This window comes from Triticum urartu, chromosome 2A (genome assembly GCF_056163025.1).
Source record: "Triticum urartu cultivar PI428250 chromosome 2A, HENAU_Tu73, whole genome shotgun sequence".
Lineage (NCBI taxonomy): Eukaryota > Viridiplantae > Streptophyta > Magnoliopsida > Poales > Poaceae > Triticum > Triticum urartu.
In genome coordinates, this window is record NC_141874.1 from 89,718,231 (window position 1) to 89,738,259 (window position 20,029).

The 20,029-nt window shown below is 48.8% G+C and overlaps 2 protein-coding genes and 1 long non-coding RNA gene across 3 annotated transcripts; 1 reads left to right on the forward strand and 2 right to left on the reverse strand.

The window, feature by feature from the left end:
• The first annotated feature begins 4,709 nt into the window (after positions 1-4,709).
• On the forward strand, positions 4,710-10,280 carry GUN5 (magnesium-chelatase subunit chlH, chloroplast, putative / Mg-protoporphyrin IX chelatase, putative (CHLH)). The gene is made up of 4 exons (XM_048699044.2): positions 4,710-6,321; positions 6,430-6,512; positions 7,334-9,136; positions 9,241-10,280. Exons 1-4 carry the CDS (start codon positions 4,929-4,931, stop codon positions 10,093-10,095), a joined length of 4,134 nt encoding a protein of 1,377 aa, XP_048555001.1. The 5' UTR covers positions 4,710-4,928; the 3' UTR covers positions 10,096-10,280.
• Positions 6,685-7,451, reverse strand: LOC147983988 (uncharacterized). Its single transcript, XR_015615783.1, has 2 exons — positions 7,312-7,451; positions 6,685-6,946 (listed from the first exon to the last, which is right to left on the reverse strand). It is a non-coding gene; the product is annotated as an uncharacterized LOC147983988 (long non-coding RNA).
• A 199-nt stretch (positions 10,281-10,479) lies between the features above and the next one.
• Positions 10,480-13,258, reverse strand: LOC125535964 (putative glycosyltransferase STELLO1). Its single transcript, XM_048699045.2, has 3 exons — positions 11,466-13,258; positions 11,192-11,318; positions 10,480-11,098 (listed from the first exon to the last, which is right to left on the reverse strand). The coding sequence occupies exons 1-3, from the start codon at positions 13,070-13,072 to the stop codon at positions 10,622-10,624; spliced, it is 2,211 nt and encodes a 736-aa protein (XP_048555002.2). The 5' UTR covers positions 13,073-13,258; the 3' UTR covers positions 10,480-10,621.
• Between the last annotated feature and the right edge of the window lie 6,771 nt (positions 13,259-20,029).

Below are 20,029 nucleotides of genomic sequence, written 5' to 3' on the forward strand. Positions count from 1 at the left end.
ATTTTCATGAAGCAAACCTAAGCAAGAACAAGTTCATAGAATGCATGGATCAACTACAACAACCTTGGCAAAATTGATTAACATGTAAACAATCTGCCAGGAACATTTTATAGCAAAAGTAGAGCAAGATTGCGTCATGATAGGGTGCTCCATAAATGCAAACAAGGGCATGGATGGATAGAGAATACCAATATCTCAAAATCATCCTTACTGAACATACTCAAAAGAAGCATGGATCTCTCTGTAGCAACATGAATACATGGCATAAAAATAACAGCAGACAAAGACTTAGTGAAATTCTAAGTCTCTAAAATCAGCAATATCACGAGAGCTACTTTGCATGCTTGTGCTAGTCACCACATTGATCACAAAAATACATGGCATACACCCCTGTAAAGATGCCATGAGTTATAATTAAACACATGTAGAGCTCATACTCATATGCAGCACACAAAAATCATGGCAAAAATGAAAAATGCTCATAATCTGATAAGAAATAGGAACTAACATTTTATAGCCCCCTTGCAACAGTCATTAGGGCATAAAGATGGACTCAAACAAGCATGGTGCAATGGAATGAAATGAAGAGCACATCATGATGAACATTTTATATTATATGCATGAAACGGAGCTACGGATGAGGAGTTATGAAGTGATGAACAGGACTAGAAAATATCACAGATCTGGGGACTTAGTGGGAAAAAAATACCCGAGCGTAGAATAGCTAAAGTTCGCTCGGGGCAGAGGTTAGGGGGGGTAGCTCACCACGTGGACTTGGCCCAAAAGAGGAGGCGGTAGCGGGCCGGCGATGATGGGCCTCAGCGAGGTCGCGGCTTGCGAGGCCCACGCGGAGGGTCGACGTGGCCGTCGTCGTCTCCGAGCGGGACGAGGCCGACGAAGGTGGCAGGCGCGGCCGGCGGGATCCGGGCGGCGCTCCGGTGAGGGAAGAGCCGGCCGCGAGCAGGAATGGGCTGATCCGGGTGCGGGATCCCCGGATCCGTCGATAGCGAGGCCGGGCAGGGACGCCATGGCGCGGGGAGGCGCACTCCGGTGAACCCCGGTGAAGAGGGCGGCGGCGCAGGTGAAGGGTGGTCCGTGCGACGCTCCGGCGAGCGGTTCAAGGAGGCGGCGGAGGCCGGCGACGGAGGAGCGGCGTGCAGCGGCGAAGACAGGCGGCGCAGAAGCCGAGACGAAGTCCGGCGAGACCCGGGGCGGCGTCCTGCGATGCGCCGGCGAGGTGGCGGCGAAGTCCGGCGAGCGGGGCGCTCGTCGGCGGTGGGAGCGAGGCGCGCAGCGACGGAGGGCGCGCGGGCGCGAGGCGGCGCCGGATGGGCTCACGCGGGCCGCGCGGGCTCGACAGGCCGGCGCGTGGGAGGCGTGACGGAGCCACGTGGCGGCGCGGGAGAGGCTGGGAGCGGCGGCGCAATTCGTCCGGTCCGGGACGGACATGTCCTGCGGGCGAGAGGGGAAAGATCTAGGGTTAGACCGTGAATTTTGGAGAGGGGCACATATTTATAGGTAGAGGGAGCTAGGAGAGTCCAAATGAGGTGCGGTTTTCGGTCACGCGATCGTGATCGAACGGCCGAGAGGATGGAGGGTGTTTGGATGGGTTATTGGGCCACTTTGGAGGGGTGTTGGGCTGCAACACACACGAGGCCTTTATGGTTCCCCGGTTAACCGTTGGAGTATCAAACGGACTCCAAATGGCACGAAACTTGACAGGTGGTCTACCGGTAGTGAACCAAGGTCGCTTGGAAAATCTCGGTCCAATCCGAGAACGTTTAACACCCGCACATGAAAAGAGGCAAAAGGGGACGCCGGAGGACATAGGAGTGCCGGATTGCAAAACGGGCAACGGGGAAAATGCTCGGATGCATGAGACGAACACGTATGCAAATGCGATGCACATGATGATATGATATGAAATGCATGACACGCAAACAAATGACAAGGCAACAATAGCGAATAACTGGAAGACACCTGGCGCAACGGCCTCGGAGCGTTACACCGCAGTGTTGCACCGTTGGTCGTTGCACCTGCAACAATGTAGTCGTGCGGCCCTTTGAAGCGTCTGATATTCCCTCCCCTCTCTCCCTTCAGCACCGGCACTGAGGCTCCCCGCACCGGTACGTCCTTGCACATCAGCACACCTATTTGCAATAGTCGGTGCATGCCTACATCATCGATGGGCTCGGAAGCCCATGCCTTGAGCAGCCTAGTGGCCCGGCATGCAACACCTTGATGCCCCGCCGTGCAATATCCTAACCTTGCAGTGCACGGTGGTCGAAGTTGTGCTTGCGGCATTGGCGCATTGGTATGCAACGCCCGGTCCCCCGCCTCCAACACCTCGGTGCCTGACCTTGCGTGTCGCATGCAAGCGACGGCTCCCGATCGGCCCACTGCAACGGCAACCCCAAGTCCTTGCAGCATCTCGGGTGTCATGGTTGTGGACACTCTAGTTAACTTTGGCAAAGATTAACTTGAGGCTATGAAGCATCATTTAGTTTTCCTTTGCGGGAAAAGATCATTTGGTTAACTGGACAACTATCTGTCAACCTTGAGGCTAATGGTCGATGCGTTTTCACTGGGAGGAGACGTTCCTGTCGACGACAAGGCGCCTACGGTGACTTCATAAATCTCAAGATGATAAGCCGGCTCGGTCTCTCGAAGATGCTCATATGGGTAGGGTGTGCGTGTGTGCGTTCACATGGGTGACTGCATGCGCGTATGTATGAGCGCTTGCGTTATACTGTGTTCAAAAAAACCTTGAAGCCAATGGGATTGGGGTGGTTGACTTAGAAGTTGTGGACATTTGACTTCCATGTGCTAGCCAAAATTCTTTTTTTTTTTTGGAAATTCTAGTCACATCTATCATTGATTCTAAAAAACTTAAAAAATCACTGCATTTTAGGTTATGGGTAGCACAGTAGCATCCAAAGTGTTTGCAGCACTATAACTGCTTTGTGTAGTGATAAAAATGAGACCTCATATTTGGTGCAAGTGAGCGTCAAACAGTGGAGAACACGCCTGAAGCGATGGGCAAATGGGCCAGCCCTATCTAAGGAGTTCACGTGAGTGGTTTTCTTTGTTGTTGTTGTTGTTGTTGTTGTTTTACTTTTTCTTAGGTTGCTTTTTGTATCCTGTTGTTGGGTTCTTTTTACGAAGCTAAGCAATTAAAACATATTTAGAAAGATAAATATATTTCAAAAATCTGTGTGTGTTTAGAAGAGTTCAATGCGTGTTAAACAAATGTCGGAGTATATTAAAAAAATCACGTACATTAAAACTCACTCTATAGAAAAAGTTCGGTGTGTATCTGAAAAGTGTTCACCATATATTACAAAATGTTTATAGCACAGAAAACTACAAAAGATAAAAGGTGCTAATATAAAAACTGAACTTCGGCTTTTGTCGTTCATTCATATTCATATTCATATTCGGCCCAGTTCTCAGTCCCCAATCTTCTAATCCAAGCACTGGACTTGGGATGTTCAGGGTTGTGAAAGTAGACCATTCAACTTGGGTCGGGGCCCAACGATGAAAAGAAAGAATTCCTCAATAGCAAGCCCATCAGTCAACCTGTCGAGAGCATTTGTCTGCACTCGCTGCGTACGCATCACTGGACCCTTCTAGAACCACAGAGTTTTCTTTTTTTCGACGGGGAACCACAGAGTTATTCGCTGGTGAAACGGTGGTAGTTATCACGAGCTTTTTGGAGTGTTCATACACGAAAGTGTCCTTCTAATCCCGAGCTCAAATGGTCCAGTAAAAATCTGTGCAATAGATATACTGGTATGCAGCATGGATCACTAACAGTTTTGTACGGATCAGATAGGGTATCTACTCTTACCCTGCTCTCAGGTCGCAAATCCTAGAGATTGGTGCAGGTTATATCCTCCCATGCTTATACCTTCACCTAAAGACACAACCTACCGAAGAAAGGCAAGGCTCGGGACACTTGGCACGTTTCATCTACCACCCTAAACCGCAATGCAGCATGAAAATCTTGGCAGAGACCTTAGAATATCGCCAACAATCGAAGAAAAGGCACAACCTGCGGCCATGCGTGGCTGACGTCGACTAAGATTCATAACACGAGAGCCGCCAAAAACCGAAACCCCTGGCCACCATGCGGCTGCAGTTGCAGGGCAACAATCCCATTCCCACGGCAGAAAGGCAGAGATCACAACCCTTGTCCCCATGCCTCACGGACGCGTCGTCCAGAGCTTCGGACCATCAGGCCCAGCAAACCAGCAAACGAACCCCTTCCACGAACCACAAAGCAAAAGGCCCCACAAACATCACACACACGGACGGACGGGCACCACCAAACTGGAGAGCATCAAACGAGAATGCACGGCCCAAGATCGGAAAAACAAAGGAAGGAGAAACGGAATCCGCCAACGCGGCGACCCACGCACGGGAAGGCAGGAGGTTGGGGGGTGCCCTTTGCGGCCGGGGTGTGTGCCACGCGCAGGCCGCGAACAGCGACCGCGGGCTATCCGCCCGCCTCATCGGCATCCCCCGGCGGGGCGCGCCCAGGGAATCCGGCGCGGCCAATCGCAGCGCGCGCAGCCCCGATCGCGATCCGCTTTTCTCACCCCCGCGCCCCCACCGCCCCGTCACCCGCCAACGTGTGCCGCCTCCGGCCACCGGATGCCCCCGGCCGCCGCTTGCCGGCCACCCTCCATACTTGCCAACAAACCTATACATTCCCGAGCTGGCACACTCCCCAGCTCGCTCCTCGCCTCCTCCTCCTCCTCCTCCCCTGCCTCAGAGGGACACGACAACAGAATCCAAGAACGGAGAGCCACCCTCTCAGTCGGATTGCCGCTCCATTGTTGAATAACATACACTCCTAGTGGTAGTTTTTTATTGGCTTGGGGGGGTGTGAGGGCCCGTATTATTTTATCCGGGAGGGGATAAAGATGTCGTCGCTGGTGTCCGCGCCGTTCGCCACGGCCACCGGGGCGCGGAAGAAGGCGCGCGCGCCCGCGCCGCTGCACTCGTTCCTGCTCGCCGGCCGGCGGGGGCGGCGCGCGGCGGCGGCGACGATACGGTGCGCCGTGGCCGGGAACGGGCTGTTCACGCAGACCAACCCGGACGTGCGCCGCGTGGTGCCGGCGGAGCGCGGCCTGCCGCGGGTCAGGGTGGTCTACGTCGTGCTGGAGGCGCAGTACCAGTCCTCGGTCACCGCGGCGGTGATGCAGCTCAACGCCGACCCGCGCCGCGCCGCCGAGTTCGAGGTGGTGGGGTACCTGGTGGAGGAGCTGCGGGACGCGGACACGTACGCCGCCTTCTGCGACGACGTGGCCGCCGCCAACGTCTTCATCGGCTCGCTCATCTTCGTGGAGGAGCTGGCGCTCAAGGTGCGGGACGCCGTGGCGGCGCACCGGGACCGGATGGACGCCGTGCTCGTCTTCCCGTCCATGCCGGAGGTGATGCGGCTCAACAAGCTGGGGTCCTTCAGCATGGCGCAGCTGGGCCAGTCCAAGAGCCCCTTCTTCCAGCTCTTCAAGCGCAACAAGAAGGACTCGAGCGGCTTCGCCGACAGCATGCTCAAGCTGGTGCGCACGCTGCCCAAGGTGCTCAAGTACCTGCCCTCCGACAAGGCGCAGGACGCGCGCCTCTACATCCTCAGCCTCCAGTTCTGGCTCGGCGGCTCGCCGGACAACCTCCAGAACTTCCTCAAGATGATCGCCGTCTCCTACGTGCCGGCGCTCAAGGGCGCCGACATCAAGTACAGCGACCCCGTGCTCTTCCTCGACACCGGCATCTGGCACCCGCTCGCGCCCGCCATGTTCGACGACGTCAAGGAGTACCTCAACTGGTACGGCACCCGCCGCGACGCCAACGACAGGCTCAAGAACCCCGAGGCGCCCGTCATCGGCCTCGTCCTCCAGCGGAGCCACATTGTCACCGGCGACGACGGCCACTACGTCGCCGTGATCATGGAGCTCGAGGCCAGGGGCGCCAAGGTCATCCCCATCTTCGCCGGCGGGCTCGACTTCTCGGGCCCCATCGAGCGCTACCTCGTCGACCCAATCACCAAGAAGCCGTTCGTGAACGCCGTGGTGTCGCTCACCGGGTTCGCGCTCGTCGGCGGGCCGGCCAGGCAGGACCACCCCAAGGCCATCGCGTCGCTGATGAAGCTCGACGTGCCCTACATCGTCGCGCTGCCGCTCGTGTTCCAGACCACGGAGGAGTGGCTCAACAGCACCTTGGGCCTTCACCCCATCCAGGTCGCGCTGCAGGTCGCGCTTCCGGAGCTCGACGGCGGCATGGAGCCCATCGTGTTCGCCGGCCGGGACCCGAGATCAGGCAAGCCACTTCTACATCCCATTATAACTCATTGGCCTGTTGCTCTGATTTGCTTGATCAATGTACTTTGAGCTGAACTGGGAATGCTGTTTCTTGTGTTTGATGCAGGGAAGTCGCATGCATTGCACAAGAGGGTGGAGCAGCTCTGCACCAGAGCAATCAGATGGGCAGAACTCAAGAGGAAAACTAAGGTATGCATCTCACATCGATCCACACGGCTGTTGTCCATATTGTACTGTCAATGCTAAGGAGCAAAAGCTAGCTTATAGGTACTTCTGAGTTCTGACGCCCATCTCTTCTTGAGGTGTAAATAGATGAACTCATCGACATATTAGCTCAACTACAACTAGTTTACTGTCAAGCTGAAAACTGGGACTGCTTATTCAATTTGTGCATCAAACCTTCAACCATGTTTAAGAAAAAAATTGAATGTCAAAAAAAATGTTTTAAGAAAATTTGAGTCCCCTTAGGAACAGACAAACTAATCAAAATGTTAGCTCAACTAACGTAACTGTCATGCTGAAAACTGAAACTACTCGCTCAGTTGATCGATTAACTCTTGTATCTTGAACCATTCACCCACTGAACAGTTTGTTGTGTATATCAACGCCGTAAGCCTGCTAATCTGCTATGAGAATGAGATGTTAAATAAATGATGAAAAGTCCAGTGCATCCTGATTATGCCTATCTATCATCAAGTCAAAGTTCAATGAATAGTAACAGCACGTCGCAAGGTTAAGCTAGCAAATGCTAACTGACTGAACTTCTACTTACTCCTTCAAAATGAAACAAAAGATCATGTGAGGACAAAATTTAATACTTCACTGCGGAATCTTAAACTTCAGTTATGTGATCTACTTTCCACTTTCATGTCAAATTCCTGATAATTAATTTTTGGGGTAGTGAAACTCCTCATGGCCGAAAACATTATACATGTTTCTCGGTTCTTGTATGCACAGGTTTGCAAAAACTAAACCATAAATTAATTACCTTTTTTACTTGTTTGTTGTAGATGGACAAGAAACTAGCCATCACCGTTTTCAGCTTCCCACCAGACAAGGGCAATGTTGGCACTGCAGCATACCTGAATGTCTTCAGCTCCATCTATTCTGTCCTCAAGGACCTCAAGAAGGATGGCTACAATGTCGAGGGCCTTCCAGAGACACCTGAAGAACTCATTGAGGAGGTTATTCATGATAAGGAGGCCCAGTTCAACAGCCCCAACCTCAATGTTGTTTACCGCATGAATGTGCGGGAGTACCAAGCACTCACCCCCTACGCCAACATGCTGGAGGAGAACTGGGGCAAGCCACCTGGGCATCTCAACTCTGATGGTGAGAACCTCCTTGTCTATGGGAAGCAGTATGGCAACATCTTCATCGGAGTGCAGCCCACTTTTGGCTATGAAGGTGACCCAATGCGGCTTCTGTTCTCAAAGTCTGCCAGCCCTCACCATGGGTTTGCAGCATACTACACTTTTGTTGAGAAGATCTTCAAGGCAGATGCTGTGCTGCACTTCGGCACACACGGGTCCCTTGAGTTCATGCCCGGGAAACAAGTTGGGATGAGTGATGCATGCTTCCCTGATAGTCTGATTGGTAACATCCCCAACATCTACTACTATGCAGCAAACAACCCTTCAGAGGCAACAGTGGCCAAGCGCCGAAGCTATGCAAACACTATAAGCTACCTGACACCACCAGCTGAGAATGCCGGTCTGTACAAGGGGCTGAAGCAGCTGTCAGAGCTCATCGCCTCTTACCAGTCTCTCAAGGACACGGGCCGTGGCAACCAGATTGTGAGCTCAATCATCAGCACTGCAAAACAGTGTAACCTGGACAAGGATGTTGACTTGCCCGATGAAGGCGAGGAGCTCCCAGCCAATGAGCGTGACCTCGTCGTCGGGAAGGTGTATGGAAAGCTCATGGAGATAGAGTCACGGCTACTGCCATGTGGTCTGCATGTGATAGGTGAGCCACCAACTGCCGTCGAAGCTGTGGCCACATTGGTGAACATAGCTGCTCTTGACCGCCCAGAGGAGAACATATTCTCGCTGCCCGGCATTCTTGCTGCGACGGTGGGCAGGACCATTGAAGATGTCTACAGGGGTAGTGACAAGGGCATACTGGCTGATGTTGAACTCCTGAAGCAGATCACTGAAGCTTCACGAGGTGCCGTAAGTGCCTTTGTTGAGAAGAGCACAAACAGCAAAGGGCAAGTTGTTGATGTTACAAACAAACTCAGTTCCATCCTTGGCTTTAGTCTCTCAGAGCCATGGGTGGAGTACCTGTCCCAAACCAAGTTCATCAGGGCGGACAGAGATAAGCTGAGGACCTTGTTTGGATTCTTGGGAGAGTGCCTGAAGCTGATTGTGGCAGACAATGAGCTGGGAGCCTTGAAGACTGCCCTTGAGGGAAGCTATGTTGAGCCAGGCCCTGGTGGTGATCCCATCCGTAACCCGAAGGTTCTCCCAACAGGGAAGAACATCCATGCTCTCGACCCGCAGTCTATCCCGACTGCAGCTGCCATGAAGAGTGCCAAGATTGTTGTGGAACGTCTGCTGGAGCGGCAAAAGGCTGACAATGGTGGCAAGTATCCTGAGACAATTGCACTTGTCTTGTGGGGCACCGACAACATCAAGACCTACGGCGAGTCGCTGGCCCAGGTGATGTGGATGCTTGGTGTGGAGCCGGTTACTGATGGGCTTGGCCGTGTCAACCGTGTGGAGCCCGTCAGCATTGAGGAGCTTGGACGCCCTAGGATTGATGTCGTCGTCAACTGCTCGGGTGTGTTCAGAGATCTTTTCATCAACCAGGTACGAACTAATACCGCCTCTGCATTTGATTTGTATATTTTGCAGATAACTAAATTATTCATCACTTAACTCATGCACTAATGTTACACATCTGACCAATGCAGATGAATCTGCTGGACCGGGCAGTAAAGATGGTTGCTGAACTAGATGAGCCAATTGAGATGAACTATGTGCGCAAGCATGCCCAGGAGCAGGCAGAGGAGCTCGGTGTCTCGGTAAGAGAGGCGGCAACAAGGATCTTCTCAAATGCATCAGGCTCTTATTCGTCGAATGTGAACTTAGCAGTGGAGAATGCATCATGGACAGATGAGAAGCAGCTCCAGGACATGTACCTGAGCCGCAAATCTTTTGCATTCGACAGTGATGCTCCAGGGGTAGGCATGCTAGAGAAACGCAAGACGTTTGAGCTTGCTCTAGCAACAGCAGATGCCACATTCCAAAACCTGGACTCCTCGGAGATCTCACTGACAGATGTCAGCCACTACTTCGACTCAGACCCGACGAAGCTGGTGCAAGGGCTGCGGAAGGATGGGCGGGCACCTTCATCGTACATAGCAGACACAACCACAGCAAATGCACAGGTGCGGACATTGTCGGAGACGGTGCGTCTTGATGCAAGGACAAAGCTACTGAACCCTAGGTGGTACGAGGGGATGATGAAGAGTGGCTATGAGGGAGTTAGAGAGATCGAGAAGCGGCTGACGAATACTGTTGGATGGAGTGCAACATCCGGGCAGGTGGACAACTGGGTTTACGAGGAAGCAAACACCACATTCATCGAAGATGAAGAGATGAGGAAGAGGCTGATGGACACAAATCCCAATTCGTTCAGGAAGCTGCTTCAAACCTTCCTAGAAGCAAATGGCAGAGGCTACTGGGAGACATCAGAGGATAACTTGGAAAGGCTCAGGGAGCTCTACTCGGAGGTTGAAGACAAGATCGAAGGAATTGACCGGTGAACTCATTTCACTGATCAACCAGTTCCAGCATTTGACCAAGAAGAAATTCTTCTGCCTTGCTGAGTTGAAACTTGTATAATTTGTGATTTATAAAAGTTGTAACATGCAATACAGACCTTTAACAAAGAGGGTGGTTCGTTGTGAATGTAAAAAGGAAGCATGAGTAGAAGTTCCTTTTTGGGGAATATTGGTACTTTGCTGTCACATGTTCATCTACAGATATAGTAACAGAGAATGGAGTGTCATTTTTAACTGTTTTAACAAAATAACATTTGAAGTTTAGCATTCTTCATTGTTATCTTTACATTGAACTGCAACAGTCCAATAGGTAAAGATTTCACACTAGGAAACAATGGTGTTAATGTGATCATGTGAGACTACTGATAAGGTAAAAGTCTCTTGTTAAATTGAACTTACAACTGAAAGGGAGGATGAAGAGGAACAAAACAATAACTTTAACGATCGTGGTTTTGTTTCCCCTTCCCAACCCAAATTATACAATTTTAGTGGACTCTAGTCTCCTGGATCAGACCAACTCCAGAAGAAAAGGATCTCCTGAAGCCATGACTCTGATTAGTTTTACAAAATCAATTTCATTCTCAACCTTCATAGGGTACACAGCATGTGCTTCAGGAGTATATATCGCCGAGAAAGTGGTATCTGATGGCAAGTTTGTCCGATAAGCAAGTTTTCCCAAAGCTTTGGGTTCAAAATTGCTCGGTACATCCATTGCAAGGAACAACATGGGGACTCCAATGGTGTGATGGATATCTAGGTTTCCGATAACTTTAACGAGGTAGGAGAAGTCACCGGTGTACCGTCGAGGTATGTAGAATATCTCACTGCTGCAATGAATTATCTTATCTTCACCTATGCTTCTTTTGTAATTGGCTTGATGGTGAACTGGAAAACTGTCAACCGCCTTTTTTACCATATTTCCTTGGTTCATAAACCATTCACTGTTATTTCCGGGTAGAGGGACATCGGACCATGATTCCTTCACCTGGTGAGAACCAGAGAAGTTAGTTTTGACAGATCAGAATATTTGAATGTTCTATAATTCACAAATTTCACAAACCAGGAAAAGGGTACGCACCTTGTTGGTTATCCAGAGCTTGGATTTATCAGCATCCAATAGGTTCCAATAATTTAGGACCATATGATCCTGAAGGAATACAAATCCTTCAGCGCCTGCAAACCGATCAAACACCTTGGGCAAGTACCTGTGATGGGAACTTATCAGTAAGTGGTTAATCAATTCTACAATTTTGGTATCCAAGCAAATGAAGCCTCACTGGATGAAGCAACAGTAGGATTTATGGAAACATGAAGAAAATTGCAAGGTTACAGATCAAGCTGATTGAACTCACTTGTATGCATGTGCAAAGTTGCTGGATTCGACAGCAAGATCTGAATTGCCATGCTCTGAAAGAATAACCACTGCCCGGAATATCCGGCCATAAAGAAGCCTCCACTCTAGTGCAGTCCGGTCCACAGGTCCGGTGCAATGCACTATAAGCACAACATCACCAAAGTGCTTCCTCCATTTTATGAGATTGCCAATCTCAGTGCTTACTTCCCCAATCTCCTCAACCCCAAGATGGACAGAAGGCTGCTTCTTGGGGACAAACTCCTGCTTATCCCCATGACCAATGGCCGCTCTCGGGCGGTCGATCTCCAATGACATCAACCTTGGCTGCCTGTACCCGACAGCGACCAGATCTTGCAGCCACGCAGCCATGAAATGCAAATCCTTCTCCCACCAGAAACCCTCCTCCGTCATCGCATAACTCAAATCAAGAATCCGCTCAAAGAGTGTCGGTTTCGTCGACCGCCACTCCATCAGGAAATTTATCAGCCTCCCTACATTGACATGGATATCCTTCTCCTCGTCGAATGGATGAGCATGCACATTATCAGTGCGATGCACAGTCGGTGGGTACACAACTAGTTGGCCCCCAATCTCCCATAGTATCCTCTGCGCCCAATACCCACGGATAACATCGGACGCCATCGGACTCACCGAGACCGGCAATGCAAGACCCCAGAACGCCGGTGCATGGAACATTGTGTTCAGTGAGTTGACTGGCGCCATCACGCCCTGTGGCAATGCTACCTTGGGTGCGTCTGCATCAAACTGAACATCGAAAGCCTCCATTTCCAGTGACTTTCGTGTGAGGTAGAACACAGCGTCAACATCTGGAAGGCCATTGCACAGCCCCTGCTGTATGAACTGCCCACCGCCGTACACCATCGTGTAGAATTCCTCGGCGCCCACCTCCCCGGCCTTCTCCAGCGGCAGCCCCCGCGGCCAGACCGACGGCTGCCCGAAGTGCACGTACGGGTTCACCACCGTGCGGTTGGGATCGGCGTGGCTGTACTGCAGCAGAACGGAGCCGCCCCCCTGGCGCTGGTCCAGATCGACATCGAAGTGCCTGGTGAGGTTGTTGCCGGTCACGGCGTTGCGGGCGTCGGCATCGTAGACGACGCGCGCGCCGCGCTGCACGGCGAAGAGGTACGCGGCGGCCTTGCGGGCGTGGCCGCGGGCGGGGAGGAACTCGACGGAGCGGAAGCCGAGGCGGGCCTGGTCGGCGAGGGTGAGCAGCGCGGCGCCCGGGTGGGACCAGCCGGGCGGGGTGGCCTCGTCCGCGACGGCGAGGAGCTGCCAGCCGGGGGCGGCGGCCAGCGGGCGGTGGCGCTGGTGGTGGGGCGACGCGGAGAAGACGATCCAGTGGGAGGCGCGGAGGTCGGGGAGCGGGGAGGAGGGGAGCCCCGGGAGGGGCGGCACGCGGGACCAGAGGACGGACGGGTACGGGATGCGGCGGGGGGCGGGGGAGGAGCGGCAGAGCGCGGACGGGGAGGCGCCGCCGTTGAAGAAGAGGAGGAGGAGGAAGGGGGCCGCCGCGAGCGCTGCGAGGAGGAGGTAGACGGCGCGCCTGGAGCCGGTGGTGGCGACGGGGGCGGCGGGCGGCGGCATTTGGGCGCGGCGGAGGGGAGGAGCTCGCGGTGGCTTGGTGGCGCTGGTTGGTGGGTCGGCAGGGCGTGGGAGTCAACGCCGGCGAGCGACGCGGGGTCGCGCAGCCGGTGGGGGTGGTTCTGCCGGGAGCTCTTTTATGGTACCCTGAAATGAATATTGGCCTTTTATTCCTGAAGATCTAACGTCCCAAAGGGGTGTATACAGCGTGCACTGGTTGTTTAACCCGAGCAGTATACGAGATCCAAGGGCAATTTGGGAAGATATTTTCAGCTCATCCGATGGATTGTTGCGACCCACTCGTTCTCCCTCTCATTCTGTTCCGCCGTCGCACACATGCATCTCCGCGGGCCCATCTCCCGTCCCTTCCTCGATCAACTCGTGCTCGTCAACCAGACGCTCGGTGGCTTGGAGCAGGTCTCACCTGACGTCTCCTACCCGTCCTCCTCTTCATCGCCTGGCCGTATGTGAGGAGAGCTGGCTTAGGCTGCTCATCGTGGCCTGATTCATGGCGGTGGTGGCAAAAACACCGGACGCCGCTGAAGAGCTTGCCGCCGTCGAAGAGAAGGCCATACAGAAATACATCATCCCCCGCCTCGGCTCCCAGGCAGCAGTATGTAGGCGACAGGTGCTCATGGATAGTTTAGTATTCACCTTCGTAGAGTTGTCCATGTCCAACGCAAATTCAGGTTTTAAGTTGTAAAGTATATTAGTTCAGTCTGTTGGCAATCGAGTGATGCTCGGTTATTTCCTAGGAGCGGCAGTTAGCACCTGCAAGAAAATTTTATGATGCAAGCATACCACATATACGACCCAATCATGGATAACTGAACTTCTAATCCATAAGAAGGCAGCGGATGTCGAGGCCTGCCTCAAGGTCACCGATATGTGCGAGCTTGCAAGGTCTACAAGAGAAGCATGGCGATTGGACGGAGGCAACTAACGCAGTGGCAGCGGCAGCGGCCGCAGCAAGGGGGCCGAGGGGAGTTGAACGGCTGGCTGGGCGCGCGGGGACGACGAGTTGGGATTGAGGTGAAGCGTGACTGCTTGAAGCCGTGGCGTGAGGTGAGATTGCTAGGCGGCGGCGTTTTCTCTTAATAGATACAAACGAAGAGTTTTAATGTGAAAATTAGGGTCTAAACTACCCTTGAGAAATCAACGGTGAGATTAGATATATACTGCTCCCTTCTTTTTCTTTTTTTTTTTGAAGGGTACTGCTCCCTTCTTCTAGCAGTATAGGGTACCATAAAAAAGCTCGCCGCCGGAGGAGGGGATTTTTGCCGTTTCGGACCGGGCCTCTGCTGAGCTGTGCTGCTGGGTGGAGTGGGCAGAAAGGCCTCAACCTGTGGCCTGGATGTGCGAGATCTGTGAGACTCTCGCGACTTGACTCGTTTGAATCCCTCTCCTAAAGTAAGACGTTGATTTGTTTCTAGAATTCCTTTTGAAAAAAGTAACTTCTTGTGAGATAAAAATGATTGACTACTTCCTCCTTCCCATAATATAAGAGAGCATTCTTTTGAAGAGCGTTTTTGACACGAAAATTCAAAGGAGTGCACGTCTTCGCCTGCTCATGGTATCCTACACCGTACACGCCACAAAGATCTGACACGCCAAATGCTGATGGGACATAGTACGCTGCTGTAATGCATTTATTGGCCCACCAAGCGTTGTAACGTCGTTAGGTTGCTAGAGGACTTCATCCGTCATGTGGTCGACGTCGAGTCATAGCCTCAGGAGAGTGTAGCTATGTACTTCCACGGTACGGGAACATTTTTTCTACAAGAATATTCATGTATAATAAAAAAAGGTCCTCATACACATGTTCATAATATTAGTCGTGTATTGGAAAATTCGTTAAATGTTTTGTTTTTTTAAAACAAGGTCCCTTAGGGCTCGATTCGTTAAAGTGTAAAAAAGAGTTGCCTGATTAATTAACGAAAACCCGGGTGAAAACCGTTACAACAAACCAACAACATGGCACCATCAACACACACCGACCCCGAGGCCCCACACCAGGCGAGCCACCATCTTCATCACCCGAGCAACCGCAGTCGACACTCGAGGCTGCTCTGCTCGTACACGCCAACCCTACCTAGGGGACCAGAGCCACCTCACCAGACCCACGCACCCAGCTGCGCCACCCGGCCAACAGAGCAACAGGAGAGCGCCCAACCCCTTGCGCGCATGCGCCTCCCAGCACACACACTCCGACACTGCACTGTCCACCATTTGATCCCCAACCACGCTGCCCTTCGGAGCTCGCAGCTCAACCAAGGAACCGTTGCGGACGCTGCACGCAGTAGCTCATCTCGCACCGCTCCCGCTTAGGTGAAGCCACGCCGGATCCGACCTAGGATGACCAGATCCAGCCTCCATGCATCTCCGCCGTCCCTCAGCAGCGGGATGTTCATCGTGTACTTGAAAATATATTCATCATATATTTTAAAAATATTCATCGTGTATTATTATTGTTTCATTTGTTTCCCAAAATAACATCGTGTTTTAGAAAGTATTAGTTGCACTACAACCTTAATCATTGACCAATTAAAAAAATTATATTTATAAAAAATCATGTAAATATAAAAGTGTTATCATGTTTAAAAAAATGAACATTTCATTAAAAATGATGAATATTTTTTAATCTTGATGTGATTTTCTAAAAATACCATTAACATTTTTGTAGTGTTCCCATATTTCAAAAACACGTTAATCATGATGTAAAAATAAAAGTCTTCTCATATTTTTAAAAATGTGGTACATTTTTTAAAACATGATGATTTTTTGAAATCATGGTGCTCTTTTCTGAAAACACGATAAACATTGTTCCAGAAAAGTGTTACTACCATTTTATGGCGTTCCCGTATTTTAAAAACGCACTAATCATGATGTTAAAATAGACTTGTTCCCACATTTAAAAATAGAATTAGTTTTCTAAACAAGTTAGAATATTTCTTGTAATGTGATGAACATTTTTCTAATAGATCGTAAATTGCTTTAGAAAATATCCATTGAACAAAAAGTGCATGATGAACCTTTTTGAATTCATCATGGCCATTTTTTAATACACGGTGAAACTTCCGTTCAAGTACACGATGGACATTCTTTCTGAATTCATCGTGGTTTTGTTGAATAAAGCTCTCCAAGTTCGACAAAAAAAATCACCACGAAAAGGGCATCCGTATGATGGGTTCCTTCAAGCCCATTTTTATTTCTAAAATTGTACTTTCACGTATCAATTTCTTTTTTGAGATTCACATCTCAAAATTCTGAAAAAGTACACGATACATATAGATGTATACCATCAAAATGATCTTTTTTTTACAGTTTTATATGTGGCGTACACAAAAACACAAACACATCATGACAATGAGTTTTTTTTTACTTTCCAGGTTAGAATTTTGCACCGCCGTGGTGTCTCATTTCAGACGGCGCCGTCACCGTTTGATAGTGTTGGACGTTGCATATCTTTCTCTGCTCTCTACTATTGCATTTAATATGCATACCAACACGTCTTTGTCCCATTGGTACAAGTAGCGGGAGCAGGCGAGCTCGTGTGCTCTACCGCCGCTCTCGTTTTTGACACTCTTACATTATGGGAAGAGTAGTTAATTGCAAGTGAGCATCCTATGCATGTCTGTAGTGGTCGACACGGACACAAACTCTCATGATCTTTGGTGACCGAAGCAAGTGCCGCCGAGATAGAGGATTGCAGCTAGGAGATTTTGTTGAAAATAACATTATTATCAAAGCATAATCAAACATAAGAAAGGTTCTTGCATGCACGAGAATAAAGGCCGAGAAATCGCCACATCCTCCCCACGGCACCAAAGCGGTGGCCGAAGGTGGAAGAGAGGGATTAGATCTTCGGAGCCACACTAGGGTTTAGAGTGGTGGTTACAGAAAAAATAGGGACTCATTGTCAACGTACTCTTAGTCTTATTATTTGAGAACAAAGTAACTCTTCAAGAAGACTCGAAGCTCTAGTTCCGACTAGATACCATTGCACCTTATCGTTTTTAGGATTTCTTTGATTTGTATGATTCTTAGACTGTAGAAATGGTAAAAAAAATACATAATTGTCGTGTCATGTCTATATTAATCCTACTTGATTTTTTATGTTTGATTGTATTACATGAAAAAGATGATTTTTCAAGAGGTTTGAGTGGAGGTGGAATTCACAATGAAATGTAGTAGAAAAATCCTAGGGAAATAAAAGAAATCCATAGGATTCTTTAAAATAAACATAAATCCATAGGATTCAATCCTACTATGAACACCACGTAATTTTTTCCTAATGATTATCATCCTCTTAAATTTAAATTGGAATGCTTTGATTAAAGGGAACCTTGTCATTGACTCTTTGTGCAGATAGCGCGATGGAGATATAATCCTATTTTCATGTGTCTCATGTGAAGTGCATGAATGGTATTGTTTCGTTAATTTAGACCTCAACTCAGATTCAGTTGTGAGATGCCCCATTTTTTTTGTGATTATGGCTTTTCCCAAAAACATGTGATGCAATGTACAATTATAGTGTATTACATAATAATAATAATTTTCAACCCTTGGTAACCCCCAAAAAAGTATGCTCTACATTTTTTAAAATAAGAACGTTGTTATTTTTATGTTTGAGTGCACTATAGTTTGCTAGATTTTATGAGGAAATAAATTCAAACTTGGCATGCACAAATAAAATTGACAGAATGGTGATTAAAACGCACCATTCGTAGTAATGTCCACAGTTATAGATCACGTGCTTGCAAATAAAAACATTTTTTCTCTCGTAAACACACAATTCCATGGCTCATTTTTCACTTATAATTACTTCCTTTTTTTTAGTTTTTGTGACTATAATTCTAAACACGCTATGCTAGCATATTTGCACAAGGAAGGTAGTCGAGAATGGCAATACCCTACGACGTGTCGGGGGGTCTCCGAAGGTGGCATCGCTAGCTAGTATGGTCGCCATCGCGATGTTGGCCTAGAATGGCAGTCTCAACTCCCAACCTTCATACTGCATGTAGATTGCCATCGAAGTTGACGTCATCTTGATGGACGTCGTCATTGTGGTCGTGGCGTATTATTGTTGTTGAACACTCATGTCCATGACGTTGCTTTGGCTGTCCCTTTGAAGGCATGATCACCATCTTCGAGATGTGCAATTCCCCCTCTTTTTTTACCTTTTGCATAGTCCATATAGCTAATATATGTGGTGTGGAATTGTGCATTAAACATCCAAGTGGCAGAGCTATGTGAAGACTAGGTGGGGGCTTAGATTGGAAAATTAAGTGGTTTAGATTGGGAAAAATAATGTGATTATTACCTATGAATGTATTCACTACATTGTAAGGGGAACAAAGGGGAAACTCAAGGTAGTGCAATAAAAGATAGACATGACTAATGTCTAATTATACTAAAACTCGGGTTCTATATACCAAAATTAACCTAATTCATGTGGAACATGAGTTTTAGTCTAATTTTCTTGAGATAGAGTCATTTCACCTGATCTGACATCTCTCCTTGCCTTCTTCACTGTGTCACGAGTGCTTATCCAATCTGGAATGTGGGGGGTCTCAAAATTTGTCTAAGGGAATTAGAGTGGATATCGATGCTCCATGGGATATCCCACCTGTTATCTACTGATGATTGTATGGTTTTTGCACAAGCATCAAGAAAAGGAGCCTAAGGATTGTGGGATTTCTTAGAAATATGCAACAAGGGATCAGGCTATTTGGTAAACAAAGATAAATCAGCTATATTAAGTCCAAATAGCAGTGAAGAGATCAAAGATGAAATGTAGCGAGCCTTGGGGATTAGAACATAGGCACTTGAAGAAAAATACCTAGGACTGCCAACAACCCTGGGGAGAAGTGGCACATAATTTTTTGAGAAACTATGTGCAAGAGTTAACAACCTTGATGGAGGAGTTTTTTATGGTTCATCATGCCAAGAAGTTTTGATAAAAGTTGCAATGCAGGTAGTTCAAACATATTAAATTAGTTGTTTTATCCTAAGAGGTTAACCACAAGAATGGCAATATCCTACTGTGGGGAGATTATGATAAACAAAATGTGTATTGGAACAAATGGGAAGAAATAGCACAACTGAAGCATGGCTTAAGATATACTACTCATCTTCTCAACATATCAATGTTAGGAAATCAAGGGATGAGGTTAATGACAAACCCAAATTCATTATGTGCAAGGGCAATGGAAGTTTTTCTCCTCATATACTTACTTCATGTTTGAGATCTCAAAGGAGAATAATAATTCTCGGGTGTGACTGAAGGAAATATGCCCTAGAGGCAATAATAAAGTTATTGTTTATTTCCTCATATCATGATAAATGTTTATTATTCATGCTAGAATTGTATTAACCGGAAACATAATACATGTGTGAACACATAGACAAACAAAGTGTCACTAGTATGCCTCTACTTGACTAGCTCGTTGATCAAAGATGGTTGAGTTTCCTAGCCATAGACATGAGTTGTTATTTGATCAACGGGATCACATCATTAGGAGAATGATGTGATTGACTTGACCCATTTTGTTAGCTTAGCACTTGATCGTTTAAGTTTACTGTTATTGCTTTCTTCATGACTTATACATGTTCCTATGACTATGAGATTGTGCAACTCCCGAATACCGGAGGAACACTTTGTGTGCTACCAAACGTCACAACGTAACTGGGTGATTATAAAGGTGCTCTACAGGTGTCTCCGATGGTGTTTGTGGAGTTGGCATAGATCAAGAATAGGATTTGTCACTCCAATTGTTGGAGAGGTATCTCTGGGCCCTCTCGGTAATGCACATCACTATAAGCCTTGCAAGCAATGCAACTAATGAGTTAGTTGCGGGATGATGCATTACGGAACGAGTAAAGAGACTTGTCGGTAACGAGATTGAACTAGGTGTTGAGATACCGACGATCGAATCTCGGGCAAGTAACAAACCGATG